This window comes from Homalodisca vitripennis, chromosome 6, assembly GCF_021130785.1.
Source record: "Homalodisca vitripennis isolate AUS2020 chromosome 6, UT_GWSS_2.1, whole genome shotgun sequence".
In the NCBI taxonomy this organism is placed as follows: domain Eukaryota; kingdom Metazoa; phylum Arthropoda; class Insecta; order Hemiptera; family Cicadellidae; genus Homalodisca; species Homalodisca vitripennis.
In genome coordinates, this window is record NC_060212.1 from 30,013,023 (window position 1) to 30,033,147 (window position 20,125).

Genomic DNA, 20,125 nt, shown 5'->3' on the forward strand with positions numbered 1-20,125 from the left:
ATATGAAATTGTAAAAAGTATCTTTTAAACAGTCAATTAATGGTTTTGACGTTTCTTAAAAAAAAATCGTATTAAACTCTGCTTAGGCCCAATTTAATTAAGTACAAATTATAATCGAAAGAAAAACTAATGTTATTCAAGGATTAGAATTCACTACTGCTCTGACAGGTAAGTCAAAATGTTGACAATTAGTGTGAAGTGGCTTTAGTAAATATTTATACCAATAGGTATCATATATATATATTATTATTATTATTATTATCTATATCATCTATTTCAGCTCCAAATAACTGTATGATATAGGTATTGTATCTAACTATAACTGTGTATATTATTGATTTATGTAGGACTATTCCAACACAACTGTCTAATCTATTCATTGTTTTCTAGATTGTAATTGTCATCATTTATATTATCACTTTCAGTTAACCAAGTTTCTTGAATTAATGCTATATGAATATAATTCTTTATAATTGTTTGTATAAATTAAGACCACTTAGATTTTAGTAATCTGGCACTCCCTGGAATTAAATTTAAATCATATACCATGTTTATTCAACTATAAAAAATAATTCTTACTGGAACCTACACCTTTATTTGTTTTGTTTCAATGTTTCACAAGTAGCACTACTACTAGTATTCCTGTTTTATGGATTGACTTTCCAAAAGTAAAAGGGGCAAAAAAGTCATCCAATTTTTTAATTTACTTATTTAAAGTCAGAGTATTTTACCTTTTGTTTTAAAACAAAGCATACATGTGTTTTCTATTATGTTATTTCAAATTAAGTTTCAGAATTTTTGGTGGAATTTTTATTACTTATAAGCGTATTGTTTATATGAAAAATTAGGCCTAATACACCTAGTTTATTAACATTTAGATTAATTATTCCAAACTGAAACTAATTGCACCACTTTATATAAATATATCTTCATTTAATTAGGTAAGTGTGCTATACTTACTCAAGCAAAGAATTTGAGTGAGATTAGCCTCGTTGTAAATATTTGTTTTCTTATAATATAGCCAAGAACAGACGCTGCAGAGAATAAAGGGACGAACTGATGGAGGGGGTAAGCAATGGAAAAGGGACTGGGGGAAGCAGACTGAATGTCCAAAAGCATAAGGGGTCCTTTTAAAATCAACACAGATTCTCTATGAACAATTTTTTACGATTTAAAAAACAACAAATGTTTGATATCATTTTCCCCGAGAGACTAACATGTATATTTTAATTCTAAAAGATATTAATACTATTTTTCTGTAACATTTTATTTACTGGGGGGGGGGGGACTTAAAACACCTGTTTGTGTTTTTTCATATACAATTTTAAAAATCACTCCATTTTGTTTTATTAGATGTTTTTAATTCATTAATTATAATCTCTTATTATGAGTAAAAAAATAATTTGAACAATAACACCATGCTATAATAATTCAATTCTTGAACTATATTCTGCTGTTTAAAATGCTAAATGAACTATGGCCAGCTTTTTTACGAACAAGCTTATATAAAACAAAATTCAAAATATGAAATTAAACAACTATATCGTCAGACATCAGTGGACTTAAAACACCTGTTTGTGTTTTTTCATATACAATTTTAAAAATCACTCCATTTTGTTTTATTAGATGTTTTTAATTCATTAATTATAATCTCTTATTATGAGTAAAAAAATAATTTGAACAATAACACCATGCTATAATAATTCAATTCTTGAACTATATTCTGCTGTTTAAAATGCTAAATGAACTATGGCCAGCTTTTTTACGAACAAGCTTATATAAAACAAAATTCAAAATATGAAATTAAACAACTATATCGTCAGACGTCAGTAAAACCGATGTTGGCACTGAAATTGTTAAACTGTCAGTTACAGTACCATTCCATATGAATAAGCGTAGAATTAACTGGATACAATAAATGACTTTTTGGAGATATGATCATATAATGTAAGTTAAAAAAGACTACACTACTCTATACTTCTTAAAATAACAACTACTATTTTAATTGATAGGCCAGGGAAATAAAAGTAACTTTGTTATGAAAATGTAATAAAAATGTAATTAAATACATATAATTTATACATTTAAGTATAACGTTTCAGAACTCTCACTTTTATAAACATCAGCATATTATTTCATAAACAAAAAGAAGCTATGATAAATGCATGCAATGGTGAAACTCTTCTTTTACTGTCTTATGTGCAAGTAACATTTCTATTACAAATATGATTTTTTAAATGATTCAAATAAACATTAATCACACTTTTGTAAACTCTAAGTAACTAATACAAAGCTATAGGTGGATTTGTTAATTTAAACACATTACCCATTCAACATTTTAAACTCCAATGCCTTTAAATAAAAAGTATTAATTTTAAATGTACGCAAATTTGAAACTTATTGACAATAGCCACTTTTTAAGCTGTTTTAGAAAAATATTAATTGAATACTGACTCTTTATATGCTGTGGTAACAGATTAAAAAGTTTTGGTGCTAAATAAATAAAAGTTTTTGTAAAGAAAGTATTTGAAGGTTTTGGTACTAATGAGTCTTCTGCATTTCTTAATTTAAGTTTAAATTTATTTGTTGACTTATGATTTTTGCTTCTCAAGAAAAATATTTTTAAAACTTTAAAAACAAACATATATCTTAACGGAAGAATATTCAATCTCAAAAACAAAGGGTAGGATGATTCAGTTTTCTTTCTTTTCATGATTATTCTTATAAAATGTTTTTGAACTGTTATTATAGGCTTTAAATTAGTTATGTACGTTCCTCCCCAGCACGATATAGCATATTCCATCCTACTGTTCACCAGGGAGAAGTATATCATTCTTAACAATTTAGTATCACACATATTTTTCAAATAACTAGCGGGCCCGGCGCGCTTTGCTGCGCATTTCAATAATTTTTTGCAAAAGTTGCCCGCGGCTTCGCACGCAATTTCCCGTTGAAAACAGTACACTATATTCACTTATTCTTTTTCTATCACATTCTAAACATTGCTGAGATAATTGATAGTCGTTCCATCGTGAGCCTCTTGGGCGTATTATGAAGGTATGTACCATATTCCTGCCTCTATCTAGCTGTTACCCACGGCTTCGCACGCAAATCTTAAGAACCGAAGTCCTTATATTACTTAGTAAATTTTTTTTTTTACTATAATAAATTTTAGATTAAATTAGTTATATCTCCGATGCCACGATTGAGCTTGCTTTGTTGTTTCGATCGAGAGAATATGTACACACGGAGTTTTGAGAACCATACTTCTGTCAAAAAAAAACAACTAAGGTTGATTTTATAACATTCTTTATATTTGTAGCCAACGTAAGATAGTAATTATGATATCTGCATTACTCTTCTGATCAAGCATGAGCATGGTTTATATTAAATAAATATTGCAGTTAAAGGTGAATTTTTACGTCAAATTTGAATTGTATTATCTGGATAGTAAAGTCTATGTTTAACAGTGATTGCAAAAACAGTTTAAACAAAATTTGTCGTTTCTCTTAAGCTTACTCTATGCTTTAAAACTATAAGTGTAATATATGTTTACAAAGAACAGCTGATTAAAAATTTGAAAAGACGTTAACATATGTTTGCTGCAATGCATTTCTTATGGGTATTTCTGTAACCAGTGGGGCGGAATCCTGAATCGGGAAAGGGATGGGCATAGCTTATAAACCTTCTCCGTGGAAAAATACATATACGTACAAATTTTCATCATGATCGGTCCAATAGTTCACGATTCCATAAAGGACAAACATTCATTTTTATATATATAGATAGAAGATTCTTATTACATTATTTAGTTTTTGTTTAAGTTTTGAAATATGAGTTTTCCAGTTTAAATCTTTATCAAGCCATAACCCCAAATATTTCAGCGAATCCTCCCCTTCCACTAGACTGCAATTTATATCACATTGAGAATTAGTGCTTATACAGTTAAGACATTTATACATAATTTTATTTTTAAAGCGTGGATAAGGCACTTTTAACGAAAAATTTATGTATTTGGTTTTTTGAGGACTTAATATCATATTATTAACTGAAAACCACCACCTTAATGCATTCAGATCCTTGTTAATCTTTACTTCAATTTCTCCCCATGGATTCTCAACATAACAAAGTGCTGTGTCGTCTGCAAATGCAGTAACCTTACCGTAAAACCTTCCATTACATAGATCATTAATATATATTAAAAACAATGTGGCACCTAAAACTGACCCTTGAGGTATTCCATATTTTATTTCACCAAATTGACTTAAGGTACTACTTACTTTAACACATTGCTTCCTACATGATAAATAACTCTTAAACCATTTAAAAACAACCCCTCGGATTCCGCAAGCGTATAATTTATTTAAAAGAATTGAATGGTCAACTGTATCAAATGCTTTCGTAATATCTAGAAAAAGCCCTGTTACATTTTTCCTATCGTTAATCCCATTACCCACTCTACTCATAAACTCAAGCAAAGCCGTTTCCGTACTCATGGCTTGTCTAAATCCATACTGGTTTGCACTGAAAAAATTTGTATTTTCGAGAAATTGTAATAACTTATTTTTCATGATTTTCTCAAATATCTTTGCAAATGTGGACAGTAATGATATAGGTCTGTAGTTATTACAAGAGGTTCTAGAATCGTTTTTATAAATTGGTATGACTACAGCCTCTTTCAACTTTTCTGGAAAATCCCCTGTCTCAAAACTCAAATTTATAATATAAAGCAAGACATCTGCAAATTTGCTATAGGTATCTTTAACCAATGATGTGCTAATACCATCCAGACCTGTTGCGCTACTTGTTTTTAAGGAATTAATTGCTATTATAAGCTCATTAAAGTTGCAGGGAATAGAAACATTGATTGAGTGGTCCATTGTTTCATAAATAATCTTTCTATATTCGTGTAATCAATATTATTTGGTTTCTTAATTGTTTTACTTAGTTCACCAGGAATAGATAAAAAATATTTGTTAAATTCATTAGCCACTATTTCGGGATCAGATACTATATTACAATTTACTTCCAAAGCTATCACAGAATTATTGCATTTTTTCTGACCCGTTATGTCCTTTAAAATACTCCATGTTTTTTTAGAATTACCATTGTAGTTTTTTAAAAGCTCAGAATAGTATTTGTTTTTTAGATCACGTATATCAATCAGCAACTTATTTCTAAATTCTTTAAACTTTTTCTGCAATACTTCGTTATTAGGATTTTTCTTAAGACTCTTAAATAGATTATTTCTAATTTTAATACGCTTGCATATAGCTGAATCAATCCAAGGTTTAAGTTTAGTTATGTTAGATTTTTTCGATGTTACAACCCTTTTTGAATTTGTAATTATAAGATTTAATTTATTATAAAATACGTCAAACGCTATAGAAGCGTTACGCTGCTGGAAAACGTCATTCCAATCTGCCATCTCGAGGTTTTTAATCAGCTGTTCATTGTTGACGCGATAAGAACATTGACTACATAACTTCATTGCTACATTTGACTAAACATTTTGTTTAAAAAATATCAAATCTTTATTGAAGTTGATCAAGTAATTAAATAAATATAATTGTTTAACAACAAACACACGTACAGATAACAAGGAATAGGACAAAGCTTATTAGTTTTTATTCTTTTCCTTCAAAAAAGACCAATCTCGCGAATGTAAACATTATTGTGTTGTAACATTATTGACCGTGTAGTACAACAGATTTAACTTTGGCCACTTCCAATACATGCTTCAAACAGAACGCTAATGACTTTTCAACTTCATAGGTTAAACAGGTGCATTTCTTTTGGTTATATTTATGGTTACTATAATTTATGTTGTACCGGCTTATTCAGTGAAGAAGCATTGTTAACTAAATTCTGTCAGGTCCCATCATTGCAAAAAAGTGAGGTGAGAAATGTTCAGATTTTTATGTTTTGCACATATATAACTGCACAGACTAACGGTTTCAATGCATTTTACTTTTTCATTTCATCGTTTCTTGAAAATTACAATTTCAGTACTTTCGTAACTGGAGGAAGAACATTTGTGAAGTTTTTCCGCCATCACTTCAGATAAATATGATTATATATTTATATATATATACGTACATGTTGAGCCTAAACAGTTAAGCGTTGTATTATAAGGGATCTCACTGCATATATAAACATATATCCCAAAAATATCTTTATACACGCGTAGCTACAGAGGGTACATCTTTAAGGTCTCTCATCTGTATGTGTTTATAAGTGACTCTTCAAACAACTAGATGTGTTGTACAATGATAGCCGCAAAGAGAACATTATTAAGGTTCCCCAATGTGTGTGTTTATGTATTATCCTACAATGACTGCTTCTTGCAACAACAACGCTGCAATAGAGACCACTTATAGATATTTTCACCTCGTACAGTATTAATGTATGCTTCATGAAATAACTGCGGTTCAAGTGTAGCTCCACAAGACACTCAGTCTCCTGCCTGCACGTGTAAACACGTTTTCTCCAACATCTACTTGTTGCCAGAGAACATTCATGAGGTTTTTTTCTCCTATGTATTAATGTATGTCTCTTCAAATGACTGCTTGTTGTACCCGCATAACTGCACAGAGTACACTTATAACGGTTTCTCACCTGTATGTGTATACATATGATCCTTTAAATTACTACTTGTGACACAAGCTAAACTGCACATCATACACTTGTAAGGTTTTACACCTGTATGTGTTAATACATGCTTCCTCAAATCACCGGGTCTTGTACTAGCGTAGCTGCACATAGAACATTTATAAGCACTCTTGCTTGTGTGTGTATACATATGACTCTTTAAATGACTACTTCTTGCACACGAATAGTTACACAGAGAACATTTACGAGGTTTTTCTCTTCTGTGTGTTAATGTATGTCTTTTCAAATGGCTACTTGTTGCACCAGCATAGCCGCACAAAGTACACTTATAAGGCTTCTCACCTGTATGATTTAATAAATGAATCTTCAACAGACTGGGTTGCTTACAAGCGTAACTGCACAAAAGACACTTATATGGGTTTTCACCTGTATGTGTTAATGTATGACCCCTTAAAGTACTACTTTTTGTGCAAGCATAGCTGCAAAGGGAACACTTATACGGTTTTTCATCTGTATCTGTAAACATGTTTCTTCAAACAAATACTTGTTGCACAAATATACCTGCACAGAGACAACATTGGTTTTGTTATAAACATTTTCACTAGCACAAAGGACATATAGTTCTTATATATGTGTTAAAATTTAATTCTTCAAATTACTACTTGTTATAAATCCACAGCTGCATAGAGAACACTGCATAGAGGTTTTTGTCATTTCTATGTTTGAAATGTATGTCTCCTCAAATTACTACTTGTTCATAAAAAGATTTTCAGAGAACATTAAAAATGTTTAATCACAAGTGAAAATTAATGACTTTTTAAAGAACATTTGCATAGCTGTAGCCTACAGATGAAAAATTATTATAGTGTTTTACTTGTGTGAGCAGGTGTTAGAAGATTAAAAATGAAGTTTCTACATCTCTTTTAGAGCCATTAAAAAAAAACAAAAAACGAATCCTGCCTAATTCTGCAGTACAATTTTGTACAAATCTTTCAGAGGCATAAAAATTAATGAAAATCTATATGTAATGTAAACAATGAATCCAAAATTTCAAACAAAAATGTTTCAGAACTGTAGTGACTTTTAACAGTGCTTTGTAACAAGTCCTAACCCTATCAGAATGATAAACTGTACTGAAATGGTATTAATGCTAAATAACTCAGAGGAAAAGTATCGGATAAGTAATCCAGGGATAATTCTATTAGATATTAACAATTACCTGGGTATTTCCCATGGTTTTAAATATTATTAACTATTAGAAACTTACAAGTCAGATTTAAATGATAATACTTTGATACTACTGAGTCAGTCGTAGGTGGTTAGTAGACGAATGAAGACGTATTGTGACCTGTATTCCGTAGTTCTGTTTTAATGATTAGTGTTTTGTATAGTTTTTTATTAAGTGCATGTTTATAGAGTTAGTGAAGTTGACAAACAACATGTAGGTTGTGATTCCTGACTTAGGCGTGCCACAACGCTTTGGTAAGATTTGTTTATTTTAACCAGTTTGTAATATTATGTATTAGGTTAGTTCTTTACCTGAAGAAGAGATCAGATTGCAGATCTCGAAACGTAGTGTTACTGATTTATTGTTTCACTGTACGATGGCAAATGTCCGGAAAAATCCTGTTTCCTTCACAATCCTTCCATCGTCAAAAATAACCTTCAAACAAAGGGTATGGTGTGATCAGGCCACGGCTAGGTTTATTTGCTGTATCACATTATACGACATATACATTTTCTTCTTCTTCTTCTATGGGGCGGCCTACTGCCATGCACTTAAGCCTCAAGGGCCTTTTGCGCACCCCGGAAGCACACAATGAGGCCTGTCAGTCTATGATTTCAGAGGTTCCACAAACCATTGCTCCATTACTATTGAAGGGCAATCAAAGAGCAAGTGTTCGGCAGTTTCATCCTGCTCATCACACATTCTACAGAACGGATCCTCCTGAAGGATGCTGATTCTGTGAAGATGCTTCCTCAGGTGACCATGTCCCGTGATCAGACCTATAACCCGAGAGGACATGGATCTATTTAGTGAGAGAAGGTCCGACACCACTCTGGAGGAAGGCGATTGTAGTATCATTCTGCTCATTCTCATGCCCGGATGCAACCTCCACCTTCTCTATGTTCAGCTCAAATCAATTTCGAGACGGCCCAATGGATTCACACCTTGGAACACCGCAGAACGCCCGTCATAATTGACGCTGATCCCCGGTTAGCCAGGGCATCAGCTCTTTCATTCCCAGGGATCCCCCCATGACCAGGAACCCAACAAACAGTCATATTGTTGATTCTGGCAAGGGAAAAAATGACTTGGTAGTAATCCCAGACAAGTTTGGATTTGTACACACGAGTCCAGCGCCATCAATGCTGCCTGACTATCCTAATACGACATATACATCAGTGATGCCAAAACATTTTAAATTATAATGATAATTTTCCCTCCTATTAACTACAATATGAAATTAGTATAGATTGTATTTCAATATACTACAGATCCAAGACCTAAGAGACGTACCCTGGAGAGATTTTTGAAATAGGAAAGTTAACCAGGGACCCTAAGAATGTCTATGTAATATTTCAGTGCAATAGGTTCAGTAGTTTTTACATGACTGAGTAACACCCACAGAAAAACACTATTCGATTTGTATATAATAGTACAAATATCTTTTTATATTTCTACTTTATATAACCTACTTATAACGATTTTAATCTTGTAAGTTTTCAAGATGAAAGAGTTTCTTGAATTAAGAATCTGTGCACTCATCCATGGTAATAAAAGACAAGAACATGTCGTACTAAACTTCAAAGCAGATTCCAAAAACAGGAAGTAAGAAAGAAGACATGTAGTAGAAACCGTAATTGATGTTTGGAAGTCTGTAGGAAAGCAACACTTTCTCGCTAACATTACACACAGCTTATGCTTTGAATTGAAACTCAATGAACTTTTCTACAAATTATTTTGTAAGAAACTATGAGGCAATACTAAATAAGACTTTGATTATTTTCATTTCAAAAATAAAAACTTCCAGTACAAGAAAGCATACGAAAATCATAACAGGAAGAAGAGATTAGTAAGAAGACGCTTATATTTCTAAGTAACAACATAATTGCCTAAGTCCCATGAAAATTTCCACTGTGGTGGACACTATATTATATATATATATATATATAGGATATTTCTAAGAATCATCAATTTATGTAATATGTCTATGTAAAAGTTCTGCAGTCGAAGAGAAGAGATGTGCTCCACCGCTTAAACTGTTTTGGAAAATCCCTACATCCAACTGAGACTGTGTTGCTAACGCTTTTGGTGGGGCTTCTAATGTGAGTTGGCAATATAATGGATTAGGAGCAAAATTCTCATTTATTCAAACCCATTATTTAAACTTGGCACTTGTCTATATCCTCAACCTGGATTCCAAGTCTTAAGAAATAGTGGAAATAAGTTTAATAACAAATTTAAGCAGGAAAACTATTTGTGGCAGCGTTGCAATAAGCCCGAGCTTTGACTTTCGTATCAGAAGTCTAACAATTTACATCAAGTTCCATATGATGAGGGCCTGATTTATATGATTCTGTTGGATAAGATCTATCCATTAACTAACAAAATAGTTACCTATTATAGTTTAGTTCTAATTTAGTGTATTTTAAAACATTTTACGCTGATTTAATTGTGGTCTGCTTATTTGTAATGTTCTTAAAATAATTCGCTTCCAAAATTATTAGTTTGGATAAAACAATTCATCCACTTAAATTATGTTTAATGCATTTATAATTTTTTTTTATTAAATTTCAATCAGTTATGAAATTGAATACCAAACATCTTGCAAGAAATGTGGTGTGAATACCATTAAACAGGGCTAAATATAAACAACGAGAAAGAATCCCAATACAAGTTATAATAATTGCAATATTTATATAAAACTGAGTGAAAAGACAAATGTGCAAAAGAAAATCATGTAAGAGATTGTATCAATATCAAAATAAGATATTTTACAGCATAAGTTACAAACTTTTTTTAGTTGTAGTAAAATGGAGAACCGACAAAAACATTATAAATGTAAAATTAAAACCTTCACTCATTTTAAAGCATTGTGTGAACCGTATACGTACCTAAGTTTTCTCTGATCAGCAATTAATACACCATACATGAATGCAACAACAAAGAAATAATTTCATCATTATAAGTTGCCAGATACTCCTCTCTTAATTAAAAGCAAACTATTTTTGCCGGTACTGTGTTCAAACCACAGACTGATAGATAATCTGGAACAAATAAATAAAGTTACGACAGAGCTATACACTAAACTATTTGATTGCTGGTATGATTCAAGACATATAAAACTACAGTTTATTGTAAGTTTTCATTGTACATATTACGGCATAATTGACCATACATTACAACTATTTAAAGCTTTTATGTACACTACTTACTGACCGATTTTTAAAATTTAGGAGTCAAGATGTTTGCAATTTATATTTAGCAACATTTATAATTTTCAAAAATATAACTACGAATTTATATTTATCATCTAACTCTCTAATTTCAAAACTTTCTTAACGGTATCTGTGGACCATTTTAAAAGATATTTCTTTAAATTCAGTAGAATCCTTTATAATACATCTAATTTCAAAAATTCATTTTTTTGGAATCTAGGAAAAATTTTAAGTGACACATGTATTATGTTAACAACAGAAACATATATTTACTTTTTGTAATTTAACTGTAGAAAGCATAGATGTCACAGTGTTTATACTACTTAAATTATGATGCTCATTGTATGAACAATGATATATAAACCATCTGGTTTTTTGACCATGTATGAGTACTAAAAATTCACGAGAGCGGGCAATACAAATCAATGGATTAACTTATCCCTTGATTGCTAGTTTGGGGAGTTAAAAATGAACACCATCAGAACTGCATTTACTTAAGATATGTAGCCTAATTAAAACAAGGTAAGGTGTGCCATGTCGTTTAACAGGCTTCGCTAAAGTTCAAGCAAAGTTTCAAATCTAGAGCTCATTTCATTAGTGACAGGAAAGAACAATAAATAATATAAATTTGTACATCTCTCAGCAAACAAAAGAGAAATTATGTCAGCCTACTGAGTTATATGCTTCAACAATTCTCAACCAAATACCATGGTTTGACAAGCACCATCATAAAACTCATTCTTGTTTATTTAGAAATGAAGATTCATGCAAAATTTAGTCTACTGATGAAATATTTCTCAAGATATTTTGCCACATGATTTATTCAAATTTTTGTTCATTACTCCGAGTTTCACAATAGTATTTTAAGAATAAAATTCTGTACACCAAGTCACCATAAAATTATGTGAGTGTTATGTATGATAGTTAGGCTGCATTTATGAATATTTCACAGGTTAAAATATTTTATTAGAGTACTGAGTGTTTGTATTCAAATTTATTTCTCGTCTGCAGTATAATAAGCGGCCACCACCACAATTAAATCATAGATATTTATGATTATTAGAACTATCAAAAAATACATAAACCAAATTTTCAAATAAAACATTATAAGAAGGAAACAGGATTTTTCCGGACATTTGCCATCGTTCAGTGAAACAAGAAAACAGTAACACTACGTTTCGAGATCTGCAATCTGATCTCTTCTTCAGGTAAAGAACTAACCTAATACATAATTACAAACTAAGTTAAAGACCACTAAACGTAAGGATAAAAGAACACAAAGAAAACACGTGAAAGGGTTTCACAGAAAAGTCAAAAATTGCACACCATTGTTGGTCGAAGACCATCATATGAATTGGGATGAAGCCCACATAATACATCGGGAACCACATTTCTTCAAAAGGAAATTAATTGAGGCAACATACATTAAATTGGCAGACCAACCAATCAGTCAACCATCAGTCGAGATTAGGCCGCTCTGGTTGCCAATTCTAAAAAATGAACTAAAGAGAAAACCAAAAGTATCAAACGGATCGGATATTTGTAATATAAACCAATGCGGAGAGTCACAATATGGTTTTAAGAAGTTCATCTCGCATGAACCAATAATAACGAAAGGGCCCATTCCTGTTCCCCTTCCCTTGTATTTCGCCATCTTGTTTTAGCCAGCCGTCACGATTGCCATTGGCTAGTCCCTCTGGTCAGTCGTAGGTGGTCAGTAGACGAGTGAAGACGCATTGTGAACTGTATTCCGTAGTTTAGTTTTAATGATTAGTGTTTTGTATAGTTTTGTATTAAGTGCATGTCTTTAGTGTTAGTGAAGTTGACAACAACATGTAGGTTGTGATTCCTGACTTAGGCGTGCCACAACGCTTTGGTAAGATTTGTTTATTTTAACCAGTTTGTAATATTATGTATTAGGTTAGTTCTTTACCTGAAGAAGAGATCAGATTGCAGATCTCGAAACGTAGTGTTACTGTTTTCTTGTTTCACTGAACGATGGCAAATGTCCGGAAAAATCCTGTTTCCTTCACAATCCTTCCATCGTCAAAAATAACCTTTAAACAAAGAATTGATTCTCGGTACGGACCCGGAACCAGTAAACAAATCAAAGACCTTGAGAGCTTGCATCTTAAATTAACTAAACACATTAATCATTTAACTTTCTTGCATAAATGTAAGGTTGAAGACCTTATGCCTATAGGGTTAACTCTAAAAACTCCTTTTCATAGTAGGAAAGCCAGTAAAATTTTGTCTTCTGCTTCTAAATCTTTACTTAAAGAAAGAATTGCATATCATCATCGTGAAAGATACCTCCTCCAAAATTAGTATTGAGTGTAAAAAAAACTGAATTAAAAACACTGATCGGTACAGAATTCAACAACATTCTCGAAAAGCATTCAAAATAGATGTATAAAAGTTCTGAAACAGATAAGAAAAAGAAAATCTCCAAACTGGAAAAAAATTAGGCCTAACAAATGTGATTTGCCTAAGGATGGCAACGTGAATACGGATGCAAATAATAAAAATGTAATCAACCTCTCTTCAAATTCCTGAATGAAGCGGAAATATCAGTCTTATCCAAGGGTTTAAACTTTTCTGTGGCACAAAATCGGTAAAGGCACTGGATTTCGTAACTGGAATCGAGTCGGCTGTTTCACAGTTACCTGAGGAACAGGGTGACCGGTTTCGTTGTGAGGCCAGTCTTTTACTCAGAAAAATTCCTCCCACAAAACCCAATTTGACAATAGAGGAGAAAAAAGGCCAGGTCGATCATTGGGAAAGACGACACGGTCAAAATCTTACCTGCCGACAAAGGCAACGCTACTGTGGTTACTTGACTCAGTAGCGTATAAAGAAAAGATTGCGGAAACTTTAAATACTGGCAAATATACAGTTTTAAATAAAAACCCGACTGATTCATTTGAACGCAAAGTAGCAAACACCTTAAGAAAACATAAAGAATTTTTTTCAGATAAATTTAGATCTAAATTAACTCCTCACCACTCAAAAAATCCCCCCATATGTATGGCCTTCCCAAAATCCACAACTACTACCATCCCTCTTCGGCCCATCATTGTTTCGTGATTCACCTTGCAGGGAATTGTCTAAAGTCCTCTTGGACATCTTAACGCCATTGGTAGGAAAAACTGATACTCTTTCATCAAAAAATTCCAGGGATTTCGTAGATCGAGAAGTCAAAATCCCTAAAGTTGACTGAAACTGACAAACTGGTAAGTTTTGATGTCGAAAGTCTATTTACAAATGTACCAGTTCCAGAGAAACTCTCGGAATTATCAAATCACGTCTCAAAGAAGACCAAACATTCAAAGGATAGAACTAAACTTCCCGTGCCAGTAATTATGGAAACTGTTAGAACTATGCACTCAATGCAATTATTTTGAGTTAGAGGGTAAAATTTTACCGTCAAGATGAGGGGATGGCATATGGGTTCTCCACTGTCTCCTATTTTCGCCAATATCTTTATGGGAGGAATTCGAGCGAAAAGCTTTGGCTTCAGCTCAGTTCAAACCGAAGATTTGGTGGAGGTATGTGGATGATACCTTTGTTATTTTTTCTCATGGAGACATTGAACTAAATAATTTTTTGAATCACATTAATAGTATTTCTCCTTCCATCCGCCTCACAATGGAAGTGGAAGTCCAAAACAAGCTTCCCTTTTTGGATGTGTGTGTATTAAGAGATAGGGATGTCCTTAAGACAAACTGTTTTTCGAAAGATAACACACACAGGAAAATATTTAAAATTATCAATCCAACCATCAAAAATCTGTCAAAGAAGGAGTAGCCTACTCGTTGTTTGATAGAGCAAAGAGCTTGTGCTCAGATAAAGATGGACCTAAAAGAAGAATTTAAGAAAATTGAATCGGATCTCAGAAGCAATGGATACCCTCAATTAGTAATTAACCCTTCACCGGGCGCTAAACGGAGTTTTCCTCCGTTGTATTTTTTATTATTAAAAATAGTACTACTTTTCTGATGTTGGCAGTCGTGTCCCGCAGTGTACTTCACGAGCTTCTTTCGGGGAAGCAAAACAATAGCCTCCCACTTATCTTTGTCAAAATCTGTCAGTATAAGGTCTACTTCTGTGCGAGGACTGGACGATTCCTCCGTGAGCGCCCGATGTCGTGTTTGTAGTCCTTGGACGAAATCTCCGTGAGCGCCTTATAGTGTTTAGTTTTTATGGAGTAATAATCGTGTGTGCGCCTAAATGTCTGACCTATGATGGTTTCTTTTTTAAGTTTTACAATATATTTTATTTGAATTTTGTGAAATGGAGAATGAAGACGAGAGACTTGTCAGTACAGTACCCGTGTGCTAGGAAACATTTCAGTACTGTTTATGGAGTGAACATTGTCGTTATAAGAACCAGAAGGAAAATGTTTTGAAAACTTTGTGTAGTATTAAAAATTTTTAGTAAAGAATAAATTTTGATTTTAGAATAATAATTGACATTACAATTGTATAATATCTCAAAAATTGAAGTAAGTTGTTTTTGTAAGAAGTTAAAAACTAAGTTAATTTCCATGTATTATTACAGAAGGTTAAACATTTTTACAATTAATTGCATTATTCCTTAAAATAAATCATGTTGTTACTATACAATAACATTTTTTTAAATTTTGAAAATTCTTATTTGGAAAATTCATTACATAAGAGAGTAATTTTTATTTAAATTCTAAAAAATGAATATATTACATTGTAATTAAATCAGTATGAATATTTAAACAAATAAAAACAGTTTAAACAACTATAATATCCATTATTCACTAACCTGGAGGAAACCTCCGTGAGCGCCTGATGGTGTTTCTAAATTTTAAGCGCCCGATGGAGGGTTTAATAAGTGCAAACGAACCAGAAGAATCATTCCTGAGTCAGAAAAACAGAATTGTGATAAAATTTGCGTTTATGTCAATCCCTTATGTGCCGGGATTATCGGAGAAAATTAGAAAATTAGAAGAGTAGGTAGAAAGTACAACATTAGAACCGCGTTTAAACACACAACACTCTTAGACAAAGTCTCGTAAAAACAAAACCAAAAAATGGCACACAGGATTCCAAAAAACTGTGTTTACAGTATAAAATGTAGCTGCAATAGGGAATACATAGGCGAGACAAAAAGACCACTAAACGTAAGGATAAAAGAACACAAAGAAAACACGAGAAAGGGTTTCACAGAAAAGTCAAAAATTTGCACACCATTGTTGGTCCGAAGACCATCATATGAATTGGGATGAAGCCCACATAATACATCGGGAACCACATTTCTTCAAAAGGAAATTAATTGAGGCAACATACATTAATTGGCAGACCAACCAATCAGTCAACCATCAGTCGAGATTAGGCCGCTTTGGTTGCCAATTCTAAAAAATGAACTAAAGAGAAAACCAAAAGTATCAAACGGATCGGATATTTGTAATAAACCAATGCGGGAGTCACAATATGGTTTTAAGAAGTTCATCTCGCATGAACCAATAATAACGAAAGGGCCCATTCCTGTTCCCCTTCCCTTGTATTTCCGCCATCTTGTTTTAGCCAGCCGTCACGATTGCCATTGGCTAGTCCCTCTGGTCAGTCGTAGGTGGTCAGTAGACGAGGTGAAGACGCATTGTGACCTGTATTCCGTAGTTTAGTTTTAATGATTAGTGTTTTGTATAGTTTTGTATTAAGTGCATGTCTTTAGTGTTAGTGAAGTTGACAACAACATGTAGGTTGTGATTCCTGACTTAGGCGTGCCCACAACGCTTTAGTAAGATTTGTTTATTTTAACTTAGTTTGTAATTATGTATTAGGTTAGTTCTTTACCTGAAGAAGAGATCAGATTGCAGATCTCGAAACGTAGTGTTACTGTTTTCTTGTTTCACTGAACGATGGCAAATGTCCGGAAAAATCCTGTTTCCTTCACAATCCTTCCATCATCAAAAATAACCTTTAAACAAAGGACATTATAAGAATTTCAAATTAAAGAATAGTTCAACTGTTTTTATATCTAAAAGGAGTAATAATAATTATAATTATGAATAAAAAACTATCTAGGGTATGTGTATTCATTAAATGTAACAAACAAAGCAGTGTAATATTTATCAACTTTTAACTATTTTGAAGGATGAACACTCTGACGTGTGACTCAAATACCATACTAATGATTTTACTTTGTTTTAATTAATTTTGAAAAATATAGTTACTCAAACATTAAATAGAAAGGGTAATAATTGTAAATAACTATAATTTGAATGTTTTTGTATTCAATATTTTTGATAATTTGTTTCCCTGATTTGATTGTGATGCTGGCCGCTTACTATACTGCAAGTACAAAATTAAATGGTGTACAAAAATCAAGAAAAGTCAAAACAATGTGTTACAAAATCCACATTACAAAAGACTTTTTTAACACTCTAGATTTGGTGTATTGAATACATTAACAATCATGTACTATTTTAATTCAAACCAATCCAATTATGACTTTGTACTAAGTATATGTAGTTTTGTTAGCACAAATACGCACAGAAATACCAATTGAATTGGTTATCATATTGTAGACAAGACTTTTTGTATGGACATATAACGAGTTTGAAAATAAAGAAAGAAGGTAGTAAAGGTGTTGCAGTAATACACCCAAACAATATTACAATAAGTAGCCACCATGACAGTCGAATCATTGATATTCATGATTATCTAAAACTACTGAAACATAAAGGTTAAACAAAATTACGTTATAGGTATTTCAAATTACAGAACAGTTCTGTTGTTGTTATATATTAATAAGTAATAATTTAATCATGAATACAAAATTATATAGGTTATTTATATTTAGAAAATCTAAGAATGAAAATAGTGTAATATTTCGTTACAGCCACAGTATAACAAGCAGCCCACCTTGACAACCTAACCATCAATATTCATTAGTATTGAATCCTCGATATTCATAGTTATCTAAACTACTGAAAACAAAATGTCAAATCAAATCATGAAACATATTTTAAATTTTACTACATTTCAGCTGTTGTTATATCTTTAAAAGTAATAATTTTAATTATTAATAAAACACTATCTGGACTATGTATAATTAGAAAATCTAACAAACAAATCAATGTATTATTTAATTACAATCGCAGCTTAATAAGCAGCCACCATGACAATTAAATCTACTATCGAGTATACAAAATTTGATCTACAGATATTCGTAATTAATTACTGCCAGCTGTTTTTATTTACAGAATTGCAATATTATTTAAAATTGACTTAATTCAAACAAAGCAATATCATATATACCTAATGACTAATAACATCAGTCATAGCAATCATGAAGAACATGCTCTTTTTGCATCAAGATTTATTGAGCATTGAACAATGTTTAAAATGACTACAAGATAATGATCTTTTAAAGTGTCCAATTTGTAGTGAGGAGATGAATATTAGAATTAAAGAAGGAAATCGGCTGCAGTAATTTTACTCTTATTGATCCTCAGAAGGATTCATAATCAAGGGTTCTAGTTTACTTTAGCAATGTTAGCTATTAAGATCTCATACATACCACTTTTATCAATTTCTTAAAATGGTATGTTTTCATTTTCAGAAAGAATGTTTAGGCGGTTGCAAAGAAAGAAATTTTAGGTTTTTATCTCAAATAATTAATTAATTTAGGGGACCGAGGGGATTTAGTGTGGTTTCTGGGTGGGGGTATTAAGGAGGGGTAGGCATTGGTGGAGAAGATAATCGAAATAATCCATTGGGGTTGTTTATCCCCTTTACATCCTTCCTACCCCCTTTGCTTGTTATCCCCTCCCACCCAGAAACTCTGATTCCCCTTAGTCCCCTATATTGTTTGATTATTCCAGATATAACCTAAAATTTCAAACATATTTTCAGTTATTATCACCTACAATTTCTTTATAGGAATGTAAACACAATATTTTAAGAAATTAATTAAAGTGGTTTTAGACCCTTATAGCTGATGTTGCAGAAGTAGGTTGTAACCGAAAATTCACCTAACCTAAAAACTAGCTGTATAATCTACCTGAAGTCAAGCAGGCCCATAACAGGACACCATAACTTCCTCATTTCATGTTTCCTCACCCTAAATGTTTCCTTTCTACACTAGTAAACACCATATGAGGAGTTTTTAACAACAATTAGTGTAATTAGGTGTCCCTAAAATACAAAATACCAGTAGAAATTAACAAAATTTACCGACCTGGCTAAAATAAATATTATTCAGTTAACTAACATGTAATTCTTAACTACACAACCAGCCCAATAACATCAACAACAACAAACTGATGTCAAAACAAAAGCAGTCAGCAGCAGGAGAGTACAACTACCGGTACTAAGTTCTGTTTGCCAACCGCAGGCTTACAATTTTATTCACTAGACTTTTGTTGTTACTTTTAACCTGTTTCATTACATATGTTACGTACTAACAGTTACCCGCGACTTTGCAGGAGATTTTTTGTTATACTCTCCTATTATATTTTATTTGATTAATTCTTATTTATACTCTACAAATATTGTTGTTCCGTTGAATATGTTAATCTTAGTTAACGATATATTGTCCAAACACCACTTATTTCATAGCTTACTGTACCAAACTTTGAAGTTTTCATAATAGCTTTAAAATATTGTCCATATATTTCATTTATACCATTTATATAAGTAACCAATGTCACTTAATATTAATATATTAAAATGTCCTTTTGAGCAAGAATTCATGTACCGTATCTGTAAAAGTGGTGTAACGCAAATAAAATAAATTAAAAGCTTTGCATTAATTTCACTTGGAAAAACGGAGAAGCTATATGCATATTATTTTCAAATTACATGCTTACTTCTTTGTGCGTGTTTAGATATACAAACTATATCTAATTTGTGTATAAAGCAAATTTATCTTTACTATACTATTACAAACAGCAACTTTAGTTTTTCTGTCAGTAATAATGGAAAAGAGTAGCGAGTTTTGGTGCCTTTCAAACAAACTGCAACTTTGAAAGTTGATAACTCGAAAATTTGTAATCCGATTATGACAACATTTTTATATAAGTGCAAGTGTACTG

At 32.0% G+C, this 20,125-nt stretch overlaps 1 protein-coding gene across 1 annotated transcript in view; it reads right to left on the bottom strand.

The window, feature by feature from the left end:
* The window catches only part of LOC124365336 (zinc finger protein 431-like), a 40,177-nt gene extending 20,831 nt beyond the window's left edge, over nucleotides 1–19,346 (bottom strand). Inside the window, exons 1-3 of the mRNA XM_046821310.1 lie at nucleotides 19,093–19,346; nucleotides 10,732–10,884; nucleotides 6,619–7,173 (exon numbers count right to left, since the gene is read on the bottom strand). Of these exons, the coding sequence (XP_046677266.1) occupies nucleotides 6,619–7,138 (520 nt within the window). The 5' untranslated portion in view covers nucleotides 7,139–7,173; nucleotides 10,732–10,884; nucleotides 19,093–19,346. The remainder of the gene's footprint in view (nucleotides 1–6,618; nucleotides 7,174–10,731; nucleotides 10,885–19,092) is intronic.
* Between the last annotated feature and the right edge of the window lie 779 nt (nucleotides 19,347–20,125).